Genomic DNA, 23,633 nt, shown 5'->3' on the forward strand with positions numbered 1-23,633 from the left:
TAACAGGGATCAAATTCTCGTTATGAGCATGAAAAAAGAGAAATACTTACAATTTGAACTGGATAAAAGCTTCTCCAATCCTTACTAAATGTTTCTGGAATCACAGGGGTCAATAAACTCTTCCTTTCTTTTCTGATATTTGGAGTTGCTATCTTGTCTGCTAACAGCAAATCTGATAAATAAAAGTCTATGTGTATATTAGTGAAAATTACACTTCATTCTGCCTATATCTATGCAGGCAGGATTTTTTTTCCATCCTTTTATTTGGATTTGTCATTAATCTAGCTTAAGAATGGAATGGTTGAGAGCGCTTTTACCATTTTTTTCATAGGGATAATGCTGAGAGTTTCATTAACAGAAAAGCTTACATCTCAACGGAATACAGACACCCAAACTATTGTTTAGCTATCTAACTCCCAATTACACAAATGGCAATTAGGCACTTAAATCGTATTTAGATATCTGAATAACTTCAGGGATTTGAGCTAATAGATCTTTATGTCTGACACATTTCTTATGTGGAAAGGAGAATTAGGGAGGGGAGTATGAAAGCAATAGTACAGTGTCTCATGAATTGATTCCTAGGTGATTTGCCTGGCTGATTCTACACAGCATTTGTAAGCATCTCAATGAAATGTTTAGGAGATTAGCCTCTGTCCTGCTTACCAAATCTTTAAATTTCAGAGATCCACCTGACATATTTCATTTTTCCAAAAGATAAGTTAAAAGGAGAGCAAACTCTTTTGTGAAGACCAGATTCTCATTTGATGTAAATCAGAAAAGATTTTAAATGTAGTTTCTTTTTGCACCTTATGGCTCGAAACAATATGATTTTTGCATGGCATCTGTGGGCAAATCTGACTTCTGCTGAATAAATCGCATTGAAGTTTCTCTGAATAACTGTTCGAAGAAATGACCAGGTCCAGATTCTACTTGTTGTGGTGTGCCACTTTTGGGTAACGATAATAACTAAAATGAAATTCTGAGCCCTACTTGGAATAATTAATTATTACATTTTCCAGGCATGAGTATTTGGGGCAGCTCTATTCTGTCACATGTAATCATTTAATACTCATTATGAAATTATGCTCAGGATGAGCTTAATAACTTTGCATTGTTATGTTTTCAATTCAGTTATCTCTATTACACGATGTTATTTTTCAAGTCCATTTTTAAAAAATTGTGGTTTGCCAAATTTTCCTGTTTATGAACTATTCAGAGATAATTGAAATTGCCTGTTTCTCACATGTATCCTATTCATGCCATCTGCTACCTGAAATTTAGTTTGGATACATGCCATGCAGTTGTAAAGTGTTTTCAGTTTTATTTATTTCTTGTTGACCATATGTTGTACTTATATTTGTGTGTATTTAGTTTCATATATATATAAAAAGAGAAAGCATTCATTTATCTTGATTTACACAGTTCACAGCAGATATTATTACCTCATGATGTCTCAACACCAAAATCAGTTTCACTCAGACTTAGTGAAGTTTGGTCTTCATTAATGCAAAAAATTAAGAATTACTGAATATGGTGTAGTTCTGAAAAAATGAACATTGTCAAGCAAACTTTGAAAATATTAAAGGTTAAGATAGTGTAATTGAAAAAAAATATACTATTGTGCTTAAAGCTGTTTATATTACCATTTTGTAAAAGAAAAATTATTCAATTTTTGTGTGAGATAAAGAGATCATCTTTATATCTGAGAAACTGAATCATGAAAGAATTGGGGGTTTGATTGTTTTTTTCCACTGGTGTTTTGACAACCAGCACGTTCCACAGAAGTGCAATGATAACCTGTGATGTTCCTGTATTCCAACTTCATTCCAACAGGATGGTCCAGCTCGACTAGTCTGTGTGACTGTCCGGGAGTAAGTGGAGCAGTTGCTGAATTTTCTTCATGCTTACGTGGTATTTTTACAGTAGTCAGAGACTTTTATTTGAGATAGACTGAGAATTGTTAGATTTTCCATAACATTAGTTTGAACAACAACACTGTGTGAATATACTCATGCAGCAGAGCTGAGAGTTGATTTCTTACGACATTTAACTTCCTCTGTGCAGTGAGATGGTATAATTTACTCCTGGCTATATTATGCAGGAGTAAATACTTCCTATAGTTGGTCTTGGAAATAAATTTTGTAGCAGGTCAGACATCGCATATATTTCAATTTTTTTCAAAATATATTTTTGTATATGTCTGTATAGATAATATGCATTCTGCCTCTACCGAGAGCTGATCAAAATGCCTGACAGCAGTGTGGAGTGCATAAAGCCTTTACCAACCTAATCGCTAAGGTTGGGCATGTGTGTTGATTGTCTGCTCCTGCTTCTTTGAAGTTCCTGGGGGTAAATTATTGGAAGGAGGGTCAGAGAGGAGTCAGGGTTATACCTCTATATCTAAGCACTTAAGATCTGTCTGGTTAGGGAGAAGCATGAGGCTCCATCCACAGCCTCACCTGATGAAGCAAAGCTGCTCTGAAGGTCTTGCTGGGTTCATGTGGCTGCATCGCTGCCTTGAAGGGCAATGGCATGCGTTTCACTCAGTGTTTCTGAACATTGAACTGTCATACTTTTCCAGAGAGAGAATGCAAAAGTTAGTGCAAGTAGAGGGGTAAAATGTTAGTGGACGTAGAGGGGTAAAGCTTATTACTCTATCTCATTCTCCAAAGTATTCGTGGCTCTTGTACGCATATACTCTGCAAATAAGCTTCTGAAGCCCTGTGCAAAGCAGCGTTCTCCATGAAAGTCTGTAACATCATTTCTGAGAAGAGAATCTTGCATGCTGTGGACTCATTGGTCCAAGTCCTCAGGTTCATTAATTCCAGGCTGGCCCTGAGGTTCTGCCTGTGGAGCCTGTCTGAGAAGAATGCGTCTTTCAAAAGATACAGGAGGAAAGAGGAAACACAGAAAAGAGTAGGTGTTAATGTAAAGACTAGATGGTTCTAGATGAAGGAGAAAGGAAGCAGAAGAATAGAAACATTAAGGAAGAAAGAGGAATTTTTTCCTAATTGAGTCTAGAGTGCAAGAAGTGAGAGTTTGCAGAAAAGGTAGAAAAATTTACCCCCGCAGCCTGTTTCACCATTGGAGACCACTTTGTTGTATGCACATAACCCAGGTTTCTGCTTTTCTTCATGAAGAACCCACTTCCTTAAAACCTGTGTGTTACATGTGGGGATGAGAATTATTTCATATTTGCTCTCTGGCATCTAGCCTGTGGTCACCTGACAAGTGTGGCATTTTTAGGGCAAGTGCTATTATTTTTCCAGGCTCAGGGTTTACAGTTGTCATTCGATTTGGAAAATGTGGACTGGATGAATGGGCTTGTTCCTTTTGTAGGGGATTACAATAATACACGGAAGCTTGTGAGTGCTTCTGACAGATGTGTTGGCGGCCTGCCACTGCATGAAGGGTGCGGCTCTGACTGACAACTTGCAATTATATGATGATGAATGGTTCTGATGTGTGTTCAAGAGAAAACCACTTTCTAGAAAGTGAAAGTTCTGCATACGGTTCCTATAAAGTAAGTCTTAAGAAAGGCCCTAACTTCTTTTTGTTGGGATAATCAATTTGGTCCCCTTTTCTGTCAGACTTTTTCTGGTTTTGATAAATAAGGGCCAAACCGAAGTTTATATGGGCAAAATTATCTTTGGCCCATTTTGGCTTAAGAAGTGCTTTATCTGCACTTTTAGGCAAACTGACATCATTGCTGTAGAGATATACAAATGCATACATGCAGAGAAATACTTAAATGTATACACATGACTGTGCAGTAGCCAACAAGTTCATCAAAGAAAATCCATTGAGCAAAAAACCACTTTTCTGTCAGGGGTATAATTCACCCATCAGTAAGTCTGTGTAGCTCATGTTAGTGTTAATGGGAGCTTGAGCCAGCCACACAGCAGAGACAGAATGTACCCACAGATGACTTACAAGCGATCTCTTTCTTTGCTAGATTTAATCCATGTTTTTCCAATATGGTACTGTCAGAGTCACAGCCTCCAAGCAACAACACATAGAGAAAGTCCAGTGCAGGAGTGCTCCTGGCACCGTGGCCTTGGCCAGTTGTTACAGATTATGGTTGATGTTGGCTGACTTGGTGTTGTGTTCCAATGTATAGACTGCATCTAGTAGCTGATACAAATTGTCTAATTTTGGGGAGCTGTTATGGATAGCTTTGCCTGTTAGAGCTGTGATATTGTGATTTGAAACCAGAGCAGCTACAAAACAAGAGAAAGTGGGCATTAAGATTAGGATGTGCCATCTAGGCAAGGAACAGGAGATTGTCAAAGTAGTGTTTAAAAAATCCTCAAATTTTGTTTGATTTGAACAAAGGTAAGAACATATGTATCTGACCATGTAGATAACTTATCTTTTTGGATGCATAATCAGTGCTTTACAGGTTGGTTTTCCGTTGTTTTCTGTTTGGCCAAACTCTACTGATGCTTTCTGTGAAACGCGTGTCCTTGTTGTCTCTGGTATAAAGGGATGAATGCTTCTTCAAAGCAAAAAAAGTGTTTTTGCTTGAAAGTGCAGTCTTGAGTATAGGTGGGATATGCTTATGGTATTTATATTTTTAATCCACTCTTTGCAAAAGTTACCATGGTTAGAGGGGAATTGTTAAGCAGCCTGATCCAGCGTGGTGATTCCTGTATGACTTTCCAGTAGACATTTATCATGGCTTTCCTATACCTCTGTTAGCAATATTTGTTATTATTTTCTGATCAGCTATTTAATCCAGTATAAGGTTCCACTTTTAGGGCCTGTATCTCTGTCATTATCCATATTTTGAAATGATTTCACTAGTGGGAAAAGAGTAAAAAAATGCAATCAAAATGAGTGGGCAATTTTTTACCTTCTTTTGTAAATAACTGCAAAAAGCAATGGACTGTGGTGATTTAAATTCTTTAACTGATATTCAGGACCTAATTGCCTGTAGTCTCAGGTTCTGAGTAGGTCCAGTTGATAGTTTTCGGAAGAAGGGAGATGTATTGTCTTTGTCTCAAAGTTCACATTACAACGCTGTTTGTAAGATAATAAACTCATTAGAGAGTTACATTTGGCTGAAGAAGGAAAAGCTTTTGGACAATTTCTGAAAATATCTGGATGTGGGATATTTCACTAACAGGAATTGTTGTTCCTAAATTGTAGATCTTGTCACAATTCATCTAACTTGCCTAAAACTGGAACCTTGAGAATCTCCAGCAATCTCATTGTAGCATTAAAAAAGTTCCATATGACTTCAGCATTTGTGGAGTACAGCGGCAGCGGTGGGAGCTGCAGTGACCGCTCTGCCTTCCTCCCTTTGCACAGGCAAAGGTGTGGTGGTCATTGAGCACCAGCTGTTGTTCCAGTTGAGACAGTAAGTTAAATGACTTGTATAGCTTTGACAGGAAAAAAGAATTAAAAAAAAAAAATATTCCATAGAGCTGAGGCCACTGAGTTTTGAAGGGTCTCTGAAATTTGCTAGAGCTAATTAAGATGATTCCTTATAATTTTTTCCAGGCGCCTCTGTCAGGAAGTACGTTAGGTGCTCTACATGCAGCAGTGGTGAAAGAAAACAACAGTCCTTGTCCCTGAGAGCTCTCAGTCAAATCTTATGATGAGAGAGAACAGGTGAAAATATGATTGGTGGGGAAAAGTGGGCACCACTGACAATGGTGTTAGCGTAATTGATATAAGGAGCAGCAGTCACAGTGTACCACCTGCCCAGCCATACATAAGGTGGTGTAAATTATACCTTGCCCATAAATAAGTGTTTAAAAAAAGCTTAAGGAACCAGAGCCGTGCAACTTGCGATGTTTGAGACTCTGCCTTCCTAGTGCTCATGATTATATTAATAGTGTGAGCGCAAATCTGGGAGTAGGATTTAGGCAAGTTTGTAGCCCAGAGATTACAGTGATTAGTCAACAAAAAAGATTGCGTGGTTGTCTAAATGCAACGAGTTTTGTGGGTAACATCAAGATGAAAATCCCGATAAGACAATTCTCATTCTCCACTCATTGGAGTGGAGACAATGAAAATGCAACCAAAGGATGAGAGATTGATCTCAACTTTAACGTATGTAAACACAAATTAGATGGACCAAACTGTGAGCACGTGGAGAAGCTGGCAATGGCCCAAAGTCCTGCCTTTGATTTGATCATAGCAATCCTTTGCACTGTGCATCCAAACCATTGTGGCCACACTACTTTTTCTGTATGAAGTTCATACATACAACTTTGTATATAAAGAATCTAGCCTTAGAAATCATGCAGCGGCCTTGCAAAAGACACTCTAAAAGATAGAAAGTATAGTTTATGATTAAGAAATTTATAGATCCTGTTGTGAATTGTGTTATTTCTCGAGTGCTAGTGCATAAAGTACATTACATTCTGATCTACTGAATATAATAGGAATCAAATTTTCACCTGTTACTCATGCAGTGCACTTGGTAATATATTTAAAAGAATAAGGCAATATCATACTTTTCCAATATAGCATGTCATTTAGCATTTGAAATAAGATACTGAGTACTTCTAGGGTCATAAATCGGAACTTATAATTGAGCAATCTTTTGTGTAGGGGTTGTTCTGATAACATGAAATTTTCTGTTGGCCCTAAATATGAGAAAATTCCTTCTAAACAACTGTGTCTTTGTTAGATTCTTTTGCATTTGTGTAAAGAGTATATCATAAACCAGCACTCAACTGCAATGTCAAAGTAGCTGCCTAAATTTTCTGATGAGTTATGCAGCTAAAATTCAGCTAATTAATTTAACTGTTGTAACTATAGAGTGTGGATTAAATCAACAAAAGCAAGAAGACTAAATGTTTAAGACCAAAATGGTGTAAATTATCTTGTTACCTGCAATATAACTTTTAGTGAAGGTCTGACCTAGCTCTCTAGAGTTCAAATAGCAACTTTTTCTTGTAGTGAGGAGGATTCTGGAAAAGTAAGGAAATTTATTAGCAGTATAAGAAAGAATAGCTTGAAACAGGTAGCTCGAGCTTACTGTGGTTTCCCTTCTCTGTAGCTATGAAGATTTAATTGTACTGGATATGTATTTACCTCTTTTGGTAGCAGATTTTGGGATAACTCCCCAAGTCTTATTAAATCTCCTCTCAGACGTTTCCAAATGATCCCCATTTTCTCGGTTCTAAAATGTATTGTACTGCTATGCTACCTATTTTGGGAAGATGTATGTGGTAATGAATTTGTGCCCCAGCTTTGGGGGCAAAATTATTCTCTGCCAAGAAACAGATGATGAGTTACTGAGTCCAGTTGTGCATCACGCTGTGACATCGCTCGCTCTGAGCAAAGAGGGGATCCTGCGCAGGTGTGACGGCCTGGCCATGGGGGATGCCAAGAGATGCTCTGTCAGGACAGCAAAAGGAGGCTGTGGCTGTTTTGCTGTGCTAGCACAGGGTGCAACGTGCACTTCCATTATCGGTAGTGTTTCTAATTGGTGAAGTCCAGTATGGAGAAACTGAAGCCCATTTCCTGTTCACCCTGTCTTTAATTCAGCATGATCAGTACCCTTCAAACCACCATTCTTTCCAAATCTGGCTCCTAAATCTAATTTATAAAATACTGAGCTGTATATAAGAACAGGTTTAAAACTGCTTTAATTTTGCAGAATATCTGCATAACTGGTGAAAGCTCTCTGCAGTTACTCAATAGAACTTAAAATGTTTTATAACGAAAACAACTTTTATTTCTATGTAGATGAGTAAAATTTTTCTTATGTAATAAAACAATTTTTTTCCCCAAAGAGAATTTTGATTCATCCAATTTGCTTTAGTGATGATGATGATCCTTCGTGTATTTGAAACTACCCATCAGCTTGTTATATCCTTACTGGTCAATCTGAAACATTAGTGTCTATTAATTACTTATTATTCAAGCTGTGCTCTGAAGACTTGGATGTTGCGCAATTGGCTGGGGGGTTTCAGCATATTCTGTAAATGTGCTACAAGCAAATTATCTTCTCAAAGTACTTGTGGCGAGGAAAAAAGCATAGTTAGTATACCAGCTTCACAGGTATAGGACTAAAAGTGTGACTTTGATTTATTGTATGTTCAGCTTGAGGTGTTTAGGTCCTGATTCTTTTCCAGAGGACCTAACTTTGTGCAGCGGTTTATATATAGCTATATATATTATAGCTTCAATCTTCACATTGACTTTACATTGCCACAGCTGCAGCTGTGAATGTTCAGCAATTCCTCAAATACAAACCGAAGTTTTTTAAAATTGAGCTCCCACAAAATGGAACTATGACCCATCATTTCTCTTTTTGCAGTTCCACCCCTCATACATTTAATTTCTTTGAACTTTTGTGATGAAACATGGCCAATGATTATACAGGCAACAGACTCATTTGCTCTGTAGTTCCAGTTCAGGCTTTTGTCCGGGGGTTGGCCCACGTGCTGAATGTGGCAAGGATCCTGTAAAAAAAAGAAGTGTATATTATTTTTCGATTGCACGGGGGTTTTTATTTTAAGAATGTGTCATAATATTTATTCACATGGGGACTGAATTATGATTTCCTGGACACCTTTAATTCTAGCATTTCCATATCTTACCAGTACCCGACTTTACAAAATCAATAATGTTCTTTTACAAGAAAAAAAAGAGATGGCTAATTTTCAGTTATATGTGTATAGGAAAATGACAGTTTTAAGATATTATTCCTGAATATATTAGTGCATTCTTTTCTTAATTTTTTCACAGATTTCTAACAAACCAGCTATTACTCCTGAAATATATATCCAGGGCAAGTAGATTGGTGCTTGTGAGATTTATAAACCTGTTAAAGCTCTATTTACTGGGAGTAGCTCAGGAAAGTCTTGCTTGTTCTGTATTTATATTTATACAGAATATGATAGTTTGTTGAAGTAAAAAATTTATTAGTATAAAGGAGGCTATAGAACTGATTTTGTTGGTATATTTTAGTGTCCTGGAAAAGACTCCATCATCTGCCATAGAGACCTTCAGAAATGGTAAATAGAGAGGAGATTCTAGCTATTGTTTTCATTCCTTTGCATCCTTAGTTGAAGTCATTTCAAATCAAGAGCATATTATTTTGCTTTCTTTGTATTATACTTTTACATAAAAAAAAAGCTTAAGTATTTCTCATGAAAAATTATTTTTGTTATACAATTGTTTTAATTTCAGAATATTTTATGTAAGAGCTGAGTTAAGATTTTTATACACAATATTAAGAAGCCTTCAAATCATTAAACAGATGTCTATTACAGCATTATTAGGGTAATGAGTAGAACATGATTTGGGGGAACAAAATAGAGGTCTTTTGAATCATCTGTGTTTTGTTCATAAATCATCTGGTGCCACAAATTTTCCGAGGAACATTAATCAGTTTAATAGAAACTGATTTTTCTTGCTTTTCAGGAAGTCCCATCAGTCCCCATCCCCCCGCAAACTAACCAGGTGTGAAGTAGGTTACCCACGCTCGTTTTTTTTGTATTTTTCTTTTGTTTGAGATGGTTTTACTCCCCCCAAATTTTACTAGTATTTCCATAGTCATTTTATGGAATTTCTGCTTTGCTGAATGATACAGTGCTCGTTTGGCATTGCACTTGACAGGAGAAGGTGCAATTACATAAATGCCTATTTGTACTACCAAATAATTTCTTGAATTGAGATAGGATTTTCTGCTTGCTTCAGCTTGGTATGAGAATGTGGGAGAGCAGTGCAGTGTTAAAAGAAAATAAAACCTGCCCCTATGCCTTGAATATGATGAGTCCAGTGAGTGGGTTTAGTATGTAGCTGAACACAGGCAGACATGCAGTCTACAACTTGTTGAGCTACTGGGGAAATTCATTTGTAAAAGAAAGACGCTGCATGTCCAGAGGCCACATGACACATTTTTCCAGAGCAGTTTAACAAAGAAAGATTTAAAGATTAAATTCTCAATAGTCTGTTTAAGTAATAATGAGAAGAATGTCACTTCAGCTCGCAAGTGTTTGAAAAGAGTGGATACCAACGATGAAAGTGAATTGTTTAGGGTTATAAAAGCACTGTAACAAGGAATAGAGGTATGAGATTAAGAAAAAGAATAATCAGGCCAAATATTGGGAGAAATTTCAAGTCTATTTAAGACTAAGCAGACTTTGATGGAGCTATGTTGATGAGTTCTAGCTAAGATATTGTCTTAGTCTGTTCCTCTTTTCCACCCTGAGGAAAAAAAATTGATCTTCTAGAGCTGTTCAATACAGAAAGATATGAAGATGTGGAAGCAAAGAAAAATAATGAAGATTTTGAGATCTGCTTCCATTAACACAACTTCTTTCTTTTGCAGAATAACAAATATTCTATATCCTATTGATTTTGTTACTTTGCTGATATGTAGTAAGAAACAGGAAAATAAGTGTATCATTCTCCTTCATTGTATCAGTTTATGTAGTCTTTTGGCCAGAGATCGCAGGCAAATTGTGCTCCCCTTTTCCCGACTATTCCTAATTGCTGTTGTGTAAAGTCCAAGACTCTCTCTTGCCAATATTAAATTTTCACTTGGGTAGTAAATAGAGGTGCACATACTTAAAGAATAGGTGATTACATATAGTATACAGTTACTATCATTGTAATGCAAATTAAGCAATGATGTATACTTCAATGAATACAGCCAATCTCAGAGTAAAATGCAGCTTATAATGGAAGGGAAACTTTAAGTGGAGGAGTTAAATGTACGTGTAATTTTGTGAGACTTAAAAGACATTTCTCTTCTACTAATACGCCAAAACATTGCATCCGTGCAATTACACTGACATTTGAGAAAGCTCCTTTTGACATACATAGTGTATCGTCTAGTGCAGTGTTCATGAAATTAACATTTTCCTGAAGTAATCATATACAATTAAGTGACCAGATAGTTCTGAGGCAATACAACTGTATTTCACAGGAACTAAATATATTTCTTCACACTGATCCTGCATGTTTTAGTTGAGCAGTCATTAGCATGTTTATAATGGTTCTAATTTAGCACAACATTTTCTGAATTTTATCCTTGAGTCATTTACAAATTGTTCATATTGAGTAAACAAAGGAAACAGATTGCATTTTATACTTAGTAATTTATCTGAAAGAAGAGGGGAGGGTTAATTGTCTGAAAGTTTTGCTCTGTTTGGGGAAGTGATTCTAGTCTTGCATTGCTTGGCACACAATGCCTTTTTCCCTCTGTTCTGGGAAAGAAAAAAATAAAGAATGGAGGAGTGAGTAAAATGAAAAATTAGGAGCAGGACAAGATTTGCCACTCCCAAAGGGGAGTGTGGAGCAGAATTGGAGCTGGCACAAGATTATCTAAAACAGTTGGTGCATTCCTTAATGATCAAGTGCTTGAGAAGTCCAGCGCTCTCTCACAGAGCATCTGTGTTGATGTTTATATCAGTGCCCTGCTGTATGGGAAAAGCATGCTTTCTCTTGTTGCTTTTCTAAAAATAGTGTGGCATATAGCATTGTATGAGTTATTTTAAGAGAACAAAAACATTTGCAAGGTTAAAGGTTCTGCTTTTTAATAAATAAATAAAAATAAAGGTCAGAACTGTATCTTGGGTTATTCTTTCCATGAAATTCAAACTGCTTTTTATCTAGAGTGTACTCTGTTCAGTGTGAAAGCTCTTTGCACTAGAGAATTCCTGTTGAAACAAGCCATTTTAGGCAGAATTGGTACAAGCTACAGCCTCACTTCAGTTTTTCCCACTAGCCACATCATAGAAAGCAGGTCTGGAAATCACCCCCAGTTAAATTCCAGTGTTTCTGTTTAGAATGTCTGTTGTTTCATGCAAAATCTAGACCATTCAAGCAGTGCAAATGAATTCAGACGAAAACCAGAACATTTTAATGCCTAATTATTTTTAGTGAGCTTGGAGAGTTTTAATTAAAAGTTAAGAGAGCTCTCCAAGCTCTTACAGTTCTAATTTTGTCATATTGTGGAAATCTTGTCACTGTGAAAAAATGTACAGCAGTTGGCAGATTTACTTGGTTCCCTGTCCTAAAGAAAACTGTAAAGTTAGGTAGTCAGATCTCAGTCGCATTTCCATTATTGCTTTTACGAGAAAACATCTACTGTGAGCTGACCGCCTTTGCATGTCATTGTATGTAAGAAGGCTTCTTTGCACGCCCCCCCCCGCCCCCCCTTTTTTTATTTCTTGGTGGTTTTACAGTACTGCCTACAGGTTGCACTGGGAATCAGAACCAAGTTCTAACTCATGATCAGAGATGTGCTAGGTGTTCAACAAAACCCCGGTGGGACACGCAGCCTTTGCCAGAAATGCCACAGCCTCAATAGCCACAGGCAGACAAAGAGGTGGATAGAAATTAGTCGATGTGAGAGGAGGGAGGAAGCGACTGGCCAGGATTATTTGGCTACTTGGCTCCTTGATGGCAGGAAATGGCAGGAACAAGATACAGAATTTGGGCTTTTTTTTCTTTTCTTTTTTTTTTTTTTTTTTAATTTGCAGTAAATGTGGCAAAAGGAATGAGCAGGTTTTCCTGTTCTAAATGTCATGTTGCTCGTTTATGCTTTGTGATTTTATTTTTGTTATTCAAGAATTTAGCTTTTGAAAGCTTATTCAATCAAGAAAATCTTGAAAAATTGGCCAAAGAAATCAGTTCACTGGTTAACAACATGTCTGAAATGCCTTATATTTTAATTTTCTGTTAGACCGTGATAATTAATTACCATAGGAGAACAATATGGAAATTGAGGAGGATGAGATGAGATTCCCCTGACCTGCCTCTCCCCTGCCAGCAAGACTGAAGCCAAGCTGCTTATGAGCAAGAGACAGTCGCAGTACATTGCGACTATGGATGTTAAGCCTTCAGGCTGATTTTTTATTAGATTTGTATTGTTGCTGTCTCTTTTTCTTTTATTTAAAGTTTATTAAAACAGGAAAGGATAATTTGTGTTTGAAATAAGAAAAAAGTAACTATGGCAACAAAGAATCTATTTTAGTAACACTACACAAACTTTACATCCTCGGATTAAAAAATAATAGATAGTACCGTCCAACAGTTAAGTTTCTGATAGTCATGGTTATATAATATTTTTATTTCTCAAATCATGTGTGTAAATGTGAAGTCCTTAATTTAATTTTGAATTGTTAGAAGATTATAAAATTGTGTTCTTTCAAAGTGAATTAAATTAACCTGTTGCTTTCCCTTTTGATATCAAAATGTTAGAGTTTGCATATAATTGAAAAATATATACTATGAAGCACGAAAGTTAAGAAATATATTTTTATATAGATCTATGCTAGGTGGTTCTTTACCTTAAGGATATCTGCTGTGCTGTGAACTTGCAAAAGGCATGGAAGCAAGCTGTTGTAGTGCACTCAGAGATAGATCAGATAATCAAAGGTCTCAATACAGATATATTAAAACTCATCACCAGATTAAAAAAAAAAAAACAAAATCAAACCCAAAACAAACAAAAACCCCCAACCCAAACCAAACCAAACCCCCAAACAAAAAAAAAATTACCTAATTTTCTAAATAATTCACATTTTTTATGAATGGATCTAATAATAGCACCAATGGACCTGGCATTTTAGTTTAATAAAAGTAACAAACACTGACTAGGGTAAATCTAAATTATGCTTGCCTTTTATTCAGGACTATTTGTAGAGTACTGATTTTATTTAGATTTTTCTACTCTGAACAGGATTTGATATTCAATGAAGAATACTGAAACAAATCTTTCTCTTTCAGATGCATGCTGGATTGTGTTATTATTTACATGTCAGGTCCTTCTTCACCCATGTGAAGAAATCACTTGGGGCATGGGGTGAGATGTGCAAAGGTGCAATAAGGAGCAGAGCAACTGCATGGTAGCCACTGTAGTATTTATTTAAAGCTTATTTTATTTGGTTTCAGGGGAAAGATGCAGCTCTTCTCCCGTATTAGGAATCCAGTGGAATAGGCCTTGTAAGCACACAAATGTCCATCCCAAGGAGTTCATGATCATATTTAATCTCTTTTCAAAGAACAGCCCTCCCCCCAACACTTTTTTCTCTAACAAATGTTTCATAGATGCTGATGGGGTAATTCTACTTGTGCTATTTTTCTCATGATCTAGACTCGAATGAGGCATTTGGACTCATTCAACAAAGGCTCATCCAAAGGACACCTTTTGTCCTGTGGAGCTGATGGCAAATAAATGTGCTGAGAGTAGCTTAGAGGATATAGAACACTAGAGATGCTGGAACTTGCATATTGTTATGTAGTCCCAAAGCCTGCAAAATATGGTCTTTTTATGTTTACCAATAACTATTAAATTGTAATGGGGTATAAGTGTAGACTGCAGTTCTGAAATAGAGACAAAGGTGCCACTAGTTCTGTAGTATTGTTCTAAAATGCAGAAAAGGAGTTTATCGTCCTCCTACTGAGGATGTGGTCATGTTTTATGAGTTTCTCTTGTAGTATGCCTCATTTCTCTTCTGAATCCTCTACCTTGTCTTTCCCAGTGCCTTTCCTGGAGATTTAACAGTTCAGATGTGTGTAGAAATATGTCACCTATACCTTTGACTGAATTATATTTCTGTATTGTTTATGAACTTGCTATGCATTTGCAATCATTATTAATAAATCAATGTGCTTTTGTCTTCTGTCACAAAGTAATGTATGTATTCAGAAAGAATTGTATGCAAAACAAGTCATGTTTTAGAACTCATATCATTGATAATTATCAGTTTGCAGTATTGTTACAACATGTTTTGAGGGAAGCTTATTATAAAAGAAATAACAAGGCACTGCACAGTAGCAAGGATACGACAGTTCGGTTGATCACTGGCATAGGTGTTATAAATATGCCAGTCTGTACTATAGTGTTTTATTAAGTCTCAAAAAGTCAAAGCTGATTTGAAATAATAATGTCTGACAGTCAGTGCTTTGAAGTCTTGCTGCTGCACTCTCACATTTAGGCTTTCTTTTATGTATGACTTTACCATAAAAAACAAAAACACACACACGGCAAGCACGCTCCTTTTTTTTTTTTTTTTTGTATCTGTATTTCAAAGAAAGTAATAAGAGGCTACTTCAGTGAATTAAAAGGCAAAAAAGAAAGGAACAACCCCCCCTGAATCGATAAGGATAGGTGCAGGCCACTGTAAGGTCATACAGTATTCATGTAAGCTATAGCTGGAACTGGTAACTTGTTGAAGACTGTAAAAGTGAAATTAAAAAGGAAAAAAAGGAAGAATAAGGAAGCGACAAGAAGTAAAAGCTATCCTTGATAGGAACAAGATGACTTTCTTTCAGTTGGAAGAACTTGAGAGCTTGGCTGTGATAGCTAACACACTCGTTCTTCATCACTGGTTGTGCAACAAAGAGCTGGATTCCATCCATTCCATGACTGATTGATTACCCAATGGACAAATGTTAATTCTTTTCATCGATGCTTTGTCATTCTGGAGAGATCCTTTTCATCTAACATCTAGGCTTTTTTTTCCTTCGTCTTTTTTTTTTTTTTTTTTTGTTTCCTGCTTATTTATCTTTTAACATCCTTTTCTCATTCACCTTTGCAAAACTGTCATGTCTCACAAGATTCTGACAGTACTTTAAACTCCTTTCGTCCACAATTAAAATTACATAGATACAAAGTATGTAATAAACTGTGATGCGAAATAATACTCAGTGATTTCATTTAGTCATCTCAGTCTAATTATACTTAACCTGTCTGCTGTCCTTGAAAAAAAATTTTTCCTAGTTCACAAGATAAGAATATAAAGGATGAGAAGCTGTGTGTTGTTAATATAATAAACTGCTCTAGTGCAACTTCACGAGTTTGATCTTGCATGTGTCAGTAGAAAATATGCTACTTTGCGGCATAAGCCCAACTGTGGTTTATAAAGTCAGTGAGAAGAGCTAAAAATGTATAAATGCTAATTTCTTTCTTTGCTTCTTTCACAATTGTCTTTAACAAGAATACCCCTGAATTTTGAAAATGTCAGGATCCACAAGGCTTGGGAATGGTGCTGAAGCGCAGGCTCAGCGCAGGGAGAGTGATGCAGTGCAGATGTGAATTCGGGCTTCTTCACTGTTCAGTGCTGGATTCCGAGTCGATGTTTTGTTTCTGTAATGAATCAAATCAGAAAATGAATCAATATGGATGAAGACATTTTACCAGTGTCAGAAGATATCTTTGTAGATTTTGTATATATGTAAAAATTAATTTTCAGTACAGAAAGAAGAAAAAAAAATCCCTTTCTGATTCACAAACCTTTTCAAAATGAGTGTTTGTGAACACAAAATACAGAACTTGAAGGGAGACACAGTTTTCAAGTATAAGCCTTTATATATAGTTTCATGTCTAATGTGAAGGACCTCCAGAGAGCTTTAACACATATCACTATTTTAAATTCTAAAAATGCTGCAGAATAAACCCACTGATTGAAAATTTGCATGACTTTCAAAATCTTTATTTCTACAATTTTATAAAACGTGTACTAAAAGGTTTATTGTGCATTTTTGTTATCTTCCCAATCACAAAATACAGTAGCTATAAATTGTGTGATCAGTTCTATAACACAGAGTTTGAATGAGATAGGGCTGTTTAAATAAATGTTTCTTAGGGAATTTTTAAGGCATTTTTAGAGATAAATATTGTATCTAGCAATGGGATTATATCAAAAAGAAGGTGCACAGGTAGACCTCTTTTCTATTGCAGTTTTTTCTCAGTCTGTCTTTAGAAATACGGTTTTGCCCTCATGTAATGTAAAAACACTACAGATAAGTGTGGCTGTTCTTAAGAACAATAAGAAAAGAAATAAAGCAACTGCTTTACTGCTTTTGAGGAAAGTGTTTTACCAATTCCTGTGATACTTTCTTCTTTTCTTTATTTTCTAATTTACATGTATGAATTGAGGAAAATATCTTAATTAAAAAGTAGCAGAATACATAACCTTTAGCAATCATCAAAGCAAAACTCTAAAGCTCTTTTTTTTTTTTTCAGAGATGAGGGGTCCGAAATTTTGGCAGGGGAGAAACACAGAAACATCTTTTTAAACAAATGATGATATCACAAAAAAGAACAAATTATAATGTTCTATTCATAATTGATGGTTATTTCTTGATTCTTCTATTATCAGGCCAGAACTCATAAAAGTAATAAGTGCCTGTTATTGTTAAAAGTAAATTGTTATTATATAACAAGTATTTTAACACTGCCTATTGCAACTTACAGCTCCTTAATTTTGTCTCTTTCATAGAAAGATATAATTAGTAAATAAATTAGCTTTTCTACTGAAATATTACTTCAAAAACATTTATGAGCTGTGTCGTCTTTCCGCGGAGGCTTACCCGGTGAAACTGTATTGCAATTAAAACCTGATCTTTGATCTTTTGGTAGTTACAGTTTGGTTTACTTTCAACTGGCTTTCGGGTTTCGTTTGTTTCAAATGAGTGATGCGAATGTGAATTTTACCTTTTTCTTCCTTAAACCTCCCCCTAAATCTTTATCTCCTCCTCTGTGACCTCTTTGAATGGTTCTCCTCCCTTTGAGTATTTCTAGAATCCTCTGAGGTGAAACAAACTGTTACCTGCTGCGATCTATGTTGCCATTCTTAATCTGGGCTTTTTGCTTTAGTTTTCTCTCTCTGGGACTGCTGACGTGAGAATTTGAGCCATGACTTGGCTTTAATCTGCCAGTAATTTAGCAAAAGATATGTCGGGCTGAATTCTGCCTTCTTGTACATGCCAGTGTTAATTCTTAAATGACTGTAGTGGGATCAGTGCAAACCTTGCTCAAAATTTGGAACGTTATTAGTTATTTAGAAAGCATAGTGTAATTTGATCTCCTCCTAACACAAACGGCAGTTTGCTATGAGAGTTTCTAACAGGCTAAGGTGTGTGGCTATTCCCAGTGTTTGCACTAAGAAATAACATGCTCAACACCGCCCAGAGTGATATGTACTCTTATAATGAACATGCTTTGCAAAGATTCGTTTTCAGAAAAGAGTTGCATTTAAATAATGGTTTTGATGGCTTGCTAAACTGGGCCTAAGGGTTTCCAGGGACTTGAGCATAGACATTGTTGATGAGTCTGTACCAATGAAAGTAAATGCACAATGTTTAATGGAGATTCTGCTATTACTAACTGGGAAGGGAAATTAAGCGTTCAATTGCGTGTAAAGTTTTCTTGATAATTGTTTATAAATCTGAATTGCGGTTCTTAAAGTCGCAAAGCTCTGGATCACGTTATCAGCCATAGGAATTTCCATCCTAAAAGTCACCTTTTGTAAGTTATCTGGAAGGCTTTGTGTAATTTAGACTTCAGAGCAAATTAGTTTAATTTAGGAACTGAAAAACCCTTTAGATTTTATTGAAGTCTGTTATGCCCAATACCAAATTTTCTAGTGGAATTGGGGTCTGATCACATGAAACATAATAAGGCCAGTCTTCTGCTTTCTCCTAAGTGTGAGGCCTTCAGTGAGAGTTTTGCCTACAGAAAGCCTCCCAGACTGGGGCAAAAATTTGAAATGTATTCTGAACTTGGCATTATGAAAGCACATCTTCTAATCATTGAATGTTGTTTATAGAGTACTGAGAAAATTTCTGATACTGCGAACATCCAATATGTAGAATGCTTTTATGAATTCCATGGAGACATTATATGAATAACTTTTGCATTGACATGGGTATAAAAATGGGTTTCAGATGTCACTGTGTGCCAAATTTCAAGAAAAGCTTCTAAATCTTCATGTATAATTTCAAGTGTACAATCATTCTCAAATGAAAAAGACAGAATTTGTATATACATTGGCAATCTATGCATGTAAATTGGCAGTTAGCATGCATAAATCCTGAACGAAGTTTTTCTTTCAATTAGACACTTGTTAAATTCATAGTAACTCCATTAACCTCGGTGGAATTACTTTGGATTTAAAATGCAGTTAAATGAGATCTCTGTTTGGCTACGAGTTCATTTCCCTTTGAAACTATAGACCAACTAGAACAGGGAAAACAGTTTTAAAATGAAGGTGGCACCTGTTTTCCTGATGTGTGAGAATATATTTGACTTTTTTTTGTTTGTTTGTTTCTTAATAGATTCATCCTGCATGGAAAAGCTACTTTCTAAAGACTGGAAGGAGAAGATGGAAAAATTAAACACAAGTGATCTCCTTGGAGAAATTAAAGGTATCACACTAGATCGAATTTTAAACATTTGCATAGATTTTAAAAAAGGGGATTGAGGATTTTTTTAAAGTTCAGAAAAAATAATAGCAACAATCATAACTAGAGGGTGCTTTTTTCTTTCAAGTCAAGTTACCCTGTTTTGTAATGTTCATCTTTGAGGTGATGGATGCATCTGCCAAATCAATAAATATGAATGTGTCACGATCAGTTATAGGCAGTATCAAGTTTATGTTTTTCACTAACACCAGGTTAGTTACATTAGTTCATTGACGGTAGCTATAGATCTCTGTGGGCAAACATCTTGAAAACATGGAGTTACTAGTACTTGGTACTATTTCTTCCCAGTTGCATAAACCAGATGTAGAAACTGCTTTCAGATTATAAAAGGGTGTAGTTGTGTGATTACTGTTCTAAATCCTTGATTCAAATCTGGAGAAAAAAAAAAAAAAAGTTTATATTCCTGCTATTCTTGTGGAGAATGAGCAACTCTAGATGAAATCGGGACCTACTGAAATCAGTGCAAATTTTATTGCATATTCCAGTATTTCCAAGATTTGTTGAACAAGCAATCTCATAAAAGTGGAACTCTCTTGAAAATTAAGTACTATGTAGAAAACTTAAAGGGCTTTTCCCCACCCGTCAATTCTTCCATGGATTTTCTCAGTGAGAAGAAATTTGGTGTTATTGATTAAGCAACAAATTGAAAAGGTGCTTTTTTAATTCTGTGAGAAGGGGTCTTAAGGCGTGTTTGAGGAGTACACAAGGTACCTAAGATTTATTTCTCTTAATTGGTATTATTTTATTAAATAGCAACTACAAATATGTGGAAACAGAGAATCATGTGCATCATATTAACAAATCTTTACCAGTTAAACAAACAAACAAACAAAACCACACAAAAATCCAAACACCCCCCCCCCCCCATCTCCCCAACAAACAATGAAACAGAACTATTTGATTTGATTAATATTGATGCTTAGTGCTTTATATTTCCACCAGGGCAACTTAAGATAGTTCAATTTTTTTTATTACACAAAAAGATGAAAAATTGGCCCTTTTAAATAAGTAAGTTATAATTGGTTCATTTAGCTGATTCAGGACCAAAATCTGTTGGATTCTCCTCTTGGATTTTTTTTGGTAGAATTATGGCAACGCTTATGTATTAGGCAGGTAGGAAATCCTATAGTAATGTCAGTGGCAGAAATACAGTATGCAGTTTTACAGGAACATGCCAAAATTTACTGTAATAAAATCCAACAAAATTATGTCTTGAAATCACATTCTCTTTAAAGTAATATTTTCTCTTAGTAGTGTAGAAACATTGGAGGCTACTTTGTCCATTAATTGCACAATATAGCTAGTCTTTAAATAGAAACTACTTGAGTGCTATCAAAAGCTTTTTCATGAGCTTTCATTTATTAAAAAAAAAAAAAAAAAGTTGCTTTTTCTGGATTTTTGTTATTCCTCCTATTTTCTTAGTATACATATTCCCTGAGCAGTGAACAGGTAGAGTTCTTGCTCCTAACCCTTTTCTCATCTACCTACAAAGCATTCTTACTCAGATTTGCAAGAATTTTCAGCCCCTGCAGCCACCTTTTCTGGGGCCATAGCCTATGGGCTGTATAAAAGAGATCACCTGATTAGGTTCACCAGACTTATGTGTGGCCGTCATTCAGTTCGTTTCCACAACTTACCTGCTGTGTTTCATCCCTGTCCTTCAGTGGGCAATATTCCCCTCCACCACTCATTGACTTCCACAAGACCCAATACTGAATCTTTGCTGCTGCAACTGCCTATAACATTTTTCACAAACAGGCAAAAATACAAAAAAGCATATACAAACGTGGAAGACAAATGATGGTTGTTGTTATGTCCTGCTTTATGCTTACAGTATTCAAACCTCTTGACAATGACAGTGTTGTTTTGTGGAAGAAAACGATGTGCAGAGTTCCATAGCAGGGGCAGTGGCAGGTCTGGAGGAGGACTCCTTTCTTTTTGGGTCCCAAGCCGGTGGCCCAGCTACTGTCTCCAGGCTGCTCAGCACTTAGCTGATAAAATCGCTGTCAACCTAATAGCCTGGTATTAAATTATATTGGCATTTGTGTGCCTTAAGTCATCTCAGAAAGAAAACAAAACAAAACACCACAAACAAACAAACCAAAACCAAAACAAAACCAAAAATCCCCAACCAGCCAACTATAAAAAAGCCCAAACAAATAAAACCCACAAAACCAACACCAATCTAGCCCATGGCAGCATGAAAACCAGATTACAAGAAGGAAATACAGCAAAGCAGGGGAAACTGAGAGCATTTTTAATCTTTCAAAGAAGAATAGTTAAGAAAAAAAGTCTTATCAGTGTTCAAGGTGGTATATTCCCAAATCATGAGGTTCGTTTTCATAGCGATGAATGAATTTCCAGTTAGGTAACTGACAGGGTCTACTGAGGTCTGGAGGAACTATTTTTGAAAATGTAGCATCTTTGGGAGGTCAAATATATTTTTCTTTCTTTTCCATTACATTCTAAATAAATGTATTTAACTGGCTGATGTTTTTTGCTTTTGTGCAGGCTTTCCACTCGTATTACTAGGAGTCTAACTTAAAGACATGAAACTATGCAGTAAAAATAAATAAATGAGGTCACTAGGGAAAAAAAATCTAGATTATAAGAAAGTGAGGTGTGGTCTTATGAGGAACTGCTCTTTGCACTGACTGTTACTGGGAGTTGTTTATTTTAGAGAGAAGGCGTTGTTCTTGTTAAGGATAACCTGAGCACATACTCTTCCCCTGTGTCTGCACAACTACAACCCCCCCGCTTTGAGTGAAAGTCTAACATCGTGGTTGTGGGAAGGCAGTTCACTAAGAATCAGTGCCAGAAAAAAGGCTGAAAAAAAAAATAATGGACCACTGACACAAACTGTTTCTATTCATGTTTGGGAAGCACATAGATGAGAAGAAAAGATAATTGGCTGCGAGAAACAAATAAAAATGATATTTTCTTGTTTTACCTTCTATATTTAGAACACAATAGCATTAATCAAGATATAATTATAAACTATATCCATTAATTCAAACAACAGAAGCCAATACGAAAGTAACAAACAGTGAATCATTTATTTTTTCTCTAAGTGGGATTGTTCCTGTTCACAATTACTCTTGCATAGTGTGCTTCATTTGTAAAACTGCTTTTTCTGAGTTTCTTTATTAGGATTTCAGTTATTGATAATGGTCCAGTTTCTTCCTTGAATTCCAGCCAAACAAGCCATTGACTTCAGGGAGGTTCCATGAAACTCAGAGGAGCATTTGGCAGAATGCTTTGTAGCCAAATTCCAGTGGTTAAATAAGTCTGCTTGTTCATTTGATATGTTTATAAATTAAACACATAGGTCAAATTTTCAAAGGTCTGTGAAGCAGTTGAGCTGAGTTAAATGACCTACTCACCTGGAAAAAAACCCACATCTGCCCATGCAAATAATTTGATTGTATGCTTTTTGCCTGCGTGTGCATGCAAATACATTTAATTAAGGTATACAAGCAATTCGTTAGGCTTTATGTCTGGCTCTTGCAGCATTTTTTTTTTTGGTATTAAAATTAGTATCAGGAAATACTGTTCATTCTAGTTTTTGTTATCCTGTATTTGAATAAACAAAGTGGTGGAGGACTTTTATCTAGATTTCCAGATCTTTGGGTGCACTGAGTTCTGTCCTCACCCTCCCTCGCTGCATGTATTTCTGTTGCTTAGTTATCTAGTTTTCCTTCAGCAGCTACAGCTAGGCAGAATATCATCGTTTATCGCTATACAGAGTCTGTTTTAAGTTTTCTGTTTCTGTTCCAAATATAAATCTCTGGAATAGCATAGTCTTGCATGCATCAGGCAGTTGTCCTACTGAAATAGCCTGCAATGGTCTTTCTCAGCATGCAGGGTCTTTGAAGATCAAATAAGAAAGGTCAGTCTTTAAGTAACTTAAGCAATGATGTTATCATGAAAGGGTCAGAATTGGTCTAGCAGTCTCATAGAAGAGTGACTCCTGGGTCACCAGCTACTGTGTTGCAGGTTAGTTCTCTGGTTTCCATTGGTGGTGTTTACAACTGGAACTATCTATATTTATAGGCATTGTGACTTGAATGTCACATGCTGGCTTTGTACGCTATACTTTATTTTGGGAAGGATAGTGACTGATATCCATGGCTTTACCCAATATGGAAGGCTGTTTGCATTATGTTTCCTGTGCTTATTCCTTCCCTTTTAATGTTTGCTACTTTATTAAAAAGAGCCTAAAGCTCCTCTTTCATGTGCCATGTTGTCATGGTCTAACCCCAGCCAGCAACTAAGCACCATGCAGCTGCTCACTCATTTGCCCTCAGTGGGATGATGGAAGAGAGAATCAGAAGAGTAAAAGTGAGAGAACTCGTGGGTTGAGATAAAGGCAGTTTAATAAGTAAAGCAAAACCCTGCAGGCAAGCAAAGCAAGACAGGGAATTCATTCACCACTTCCCGTC

The 23,633-nt window shown here is 36.2% G+C and overlaps 1 protein-coding gene across 17 annotated transcripts in view; it reads left to right on the forward strand.

Moving 5' to 3' along the window:
* SOX6 (SRY-box transcription factor 6) overlaps nt 1-23,633 on the forward strand; it is a 375,354-nt gene that overhangs the window by 178,502 nt on the left and 173,219 nt on the right. For all 17 annotated transcript variants that reach the window (XM_082059015.1, XM_082059008.1, XM_082059006.1 and 14 more), the window contains one exon: nt 19,045-19,134. In XM_082059015.1, the coding sequence (XP_081915141.1) occupies nt 19,045-19,134 (90 nt within the window). The remainder of the gene's footprint in view (nt 1-19,044; nt 19,135-23,633) is intronic.

The sequence above is a fragment of the Streptopelia decaocto genome, assembly GCF_964273445.1.
Source record: "Streptopelia decaocto genome assembly, chromosome: 7".
In the NCBI taxonomy this organism is placed as follows: Eukaryota; Metazoa; Chordata; class Aves; order Columbiformes; family Columbidae; genus Streptopelia; species Streptopelia decaocto.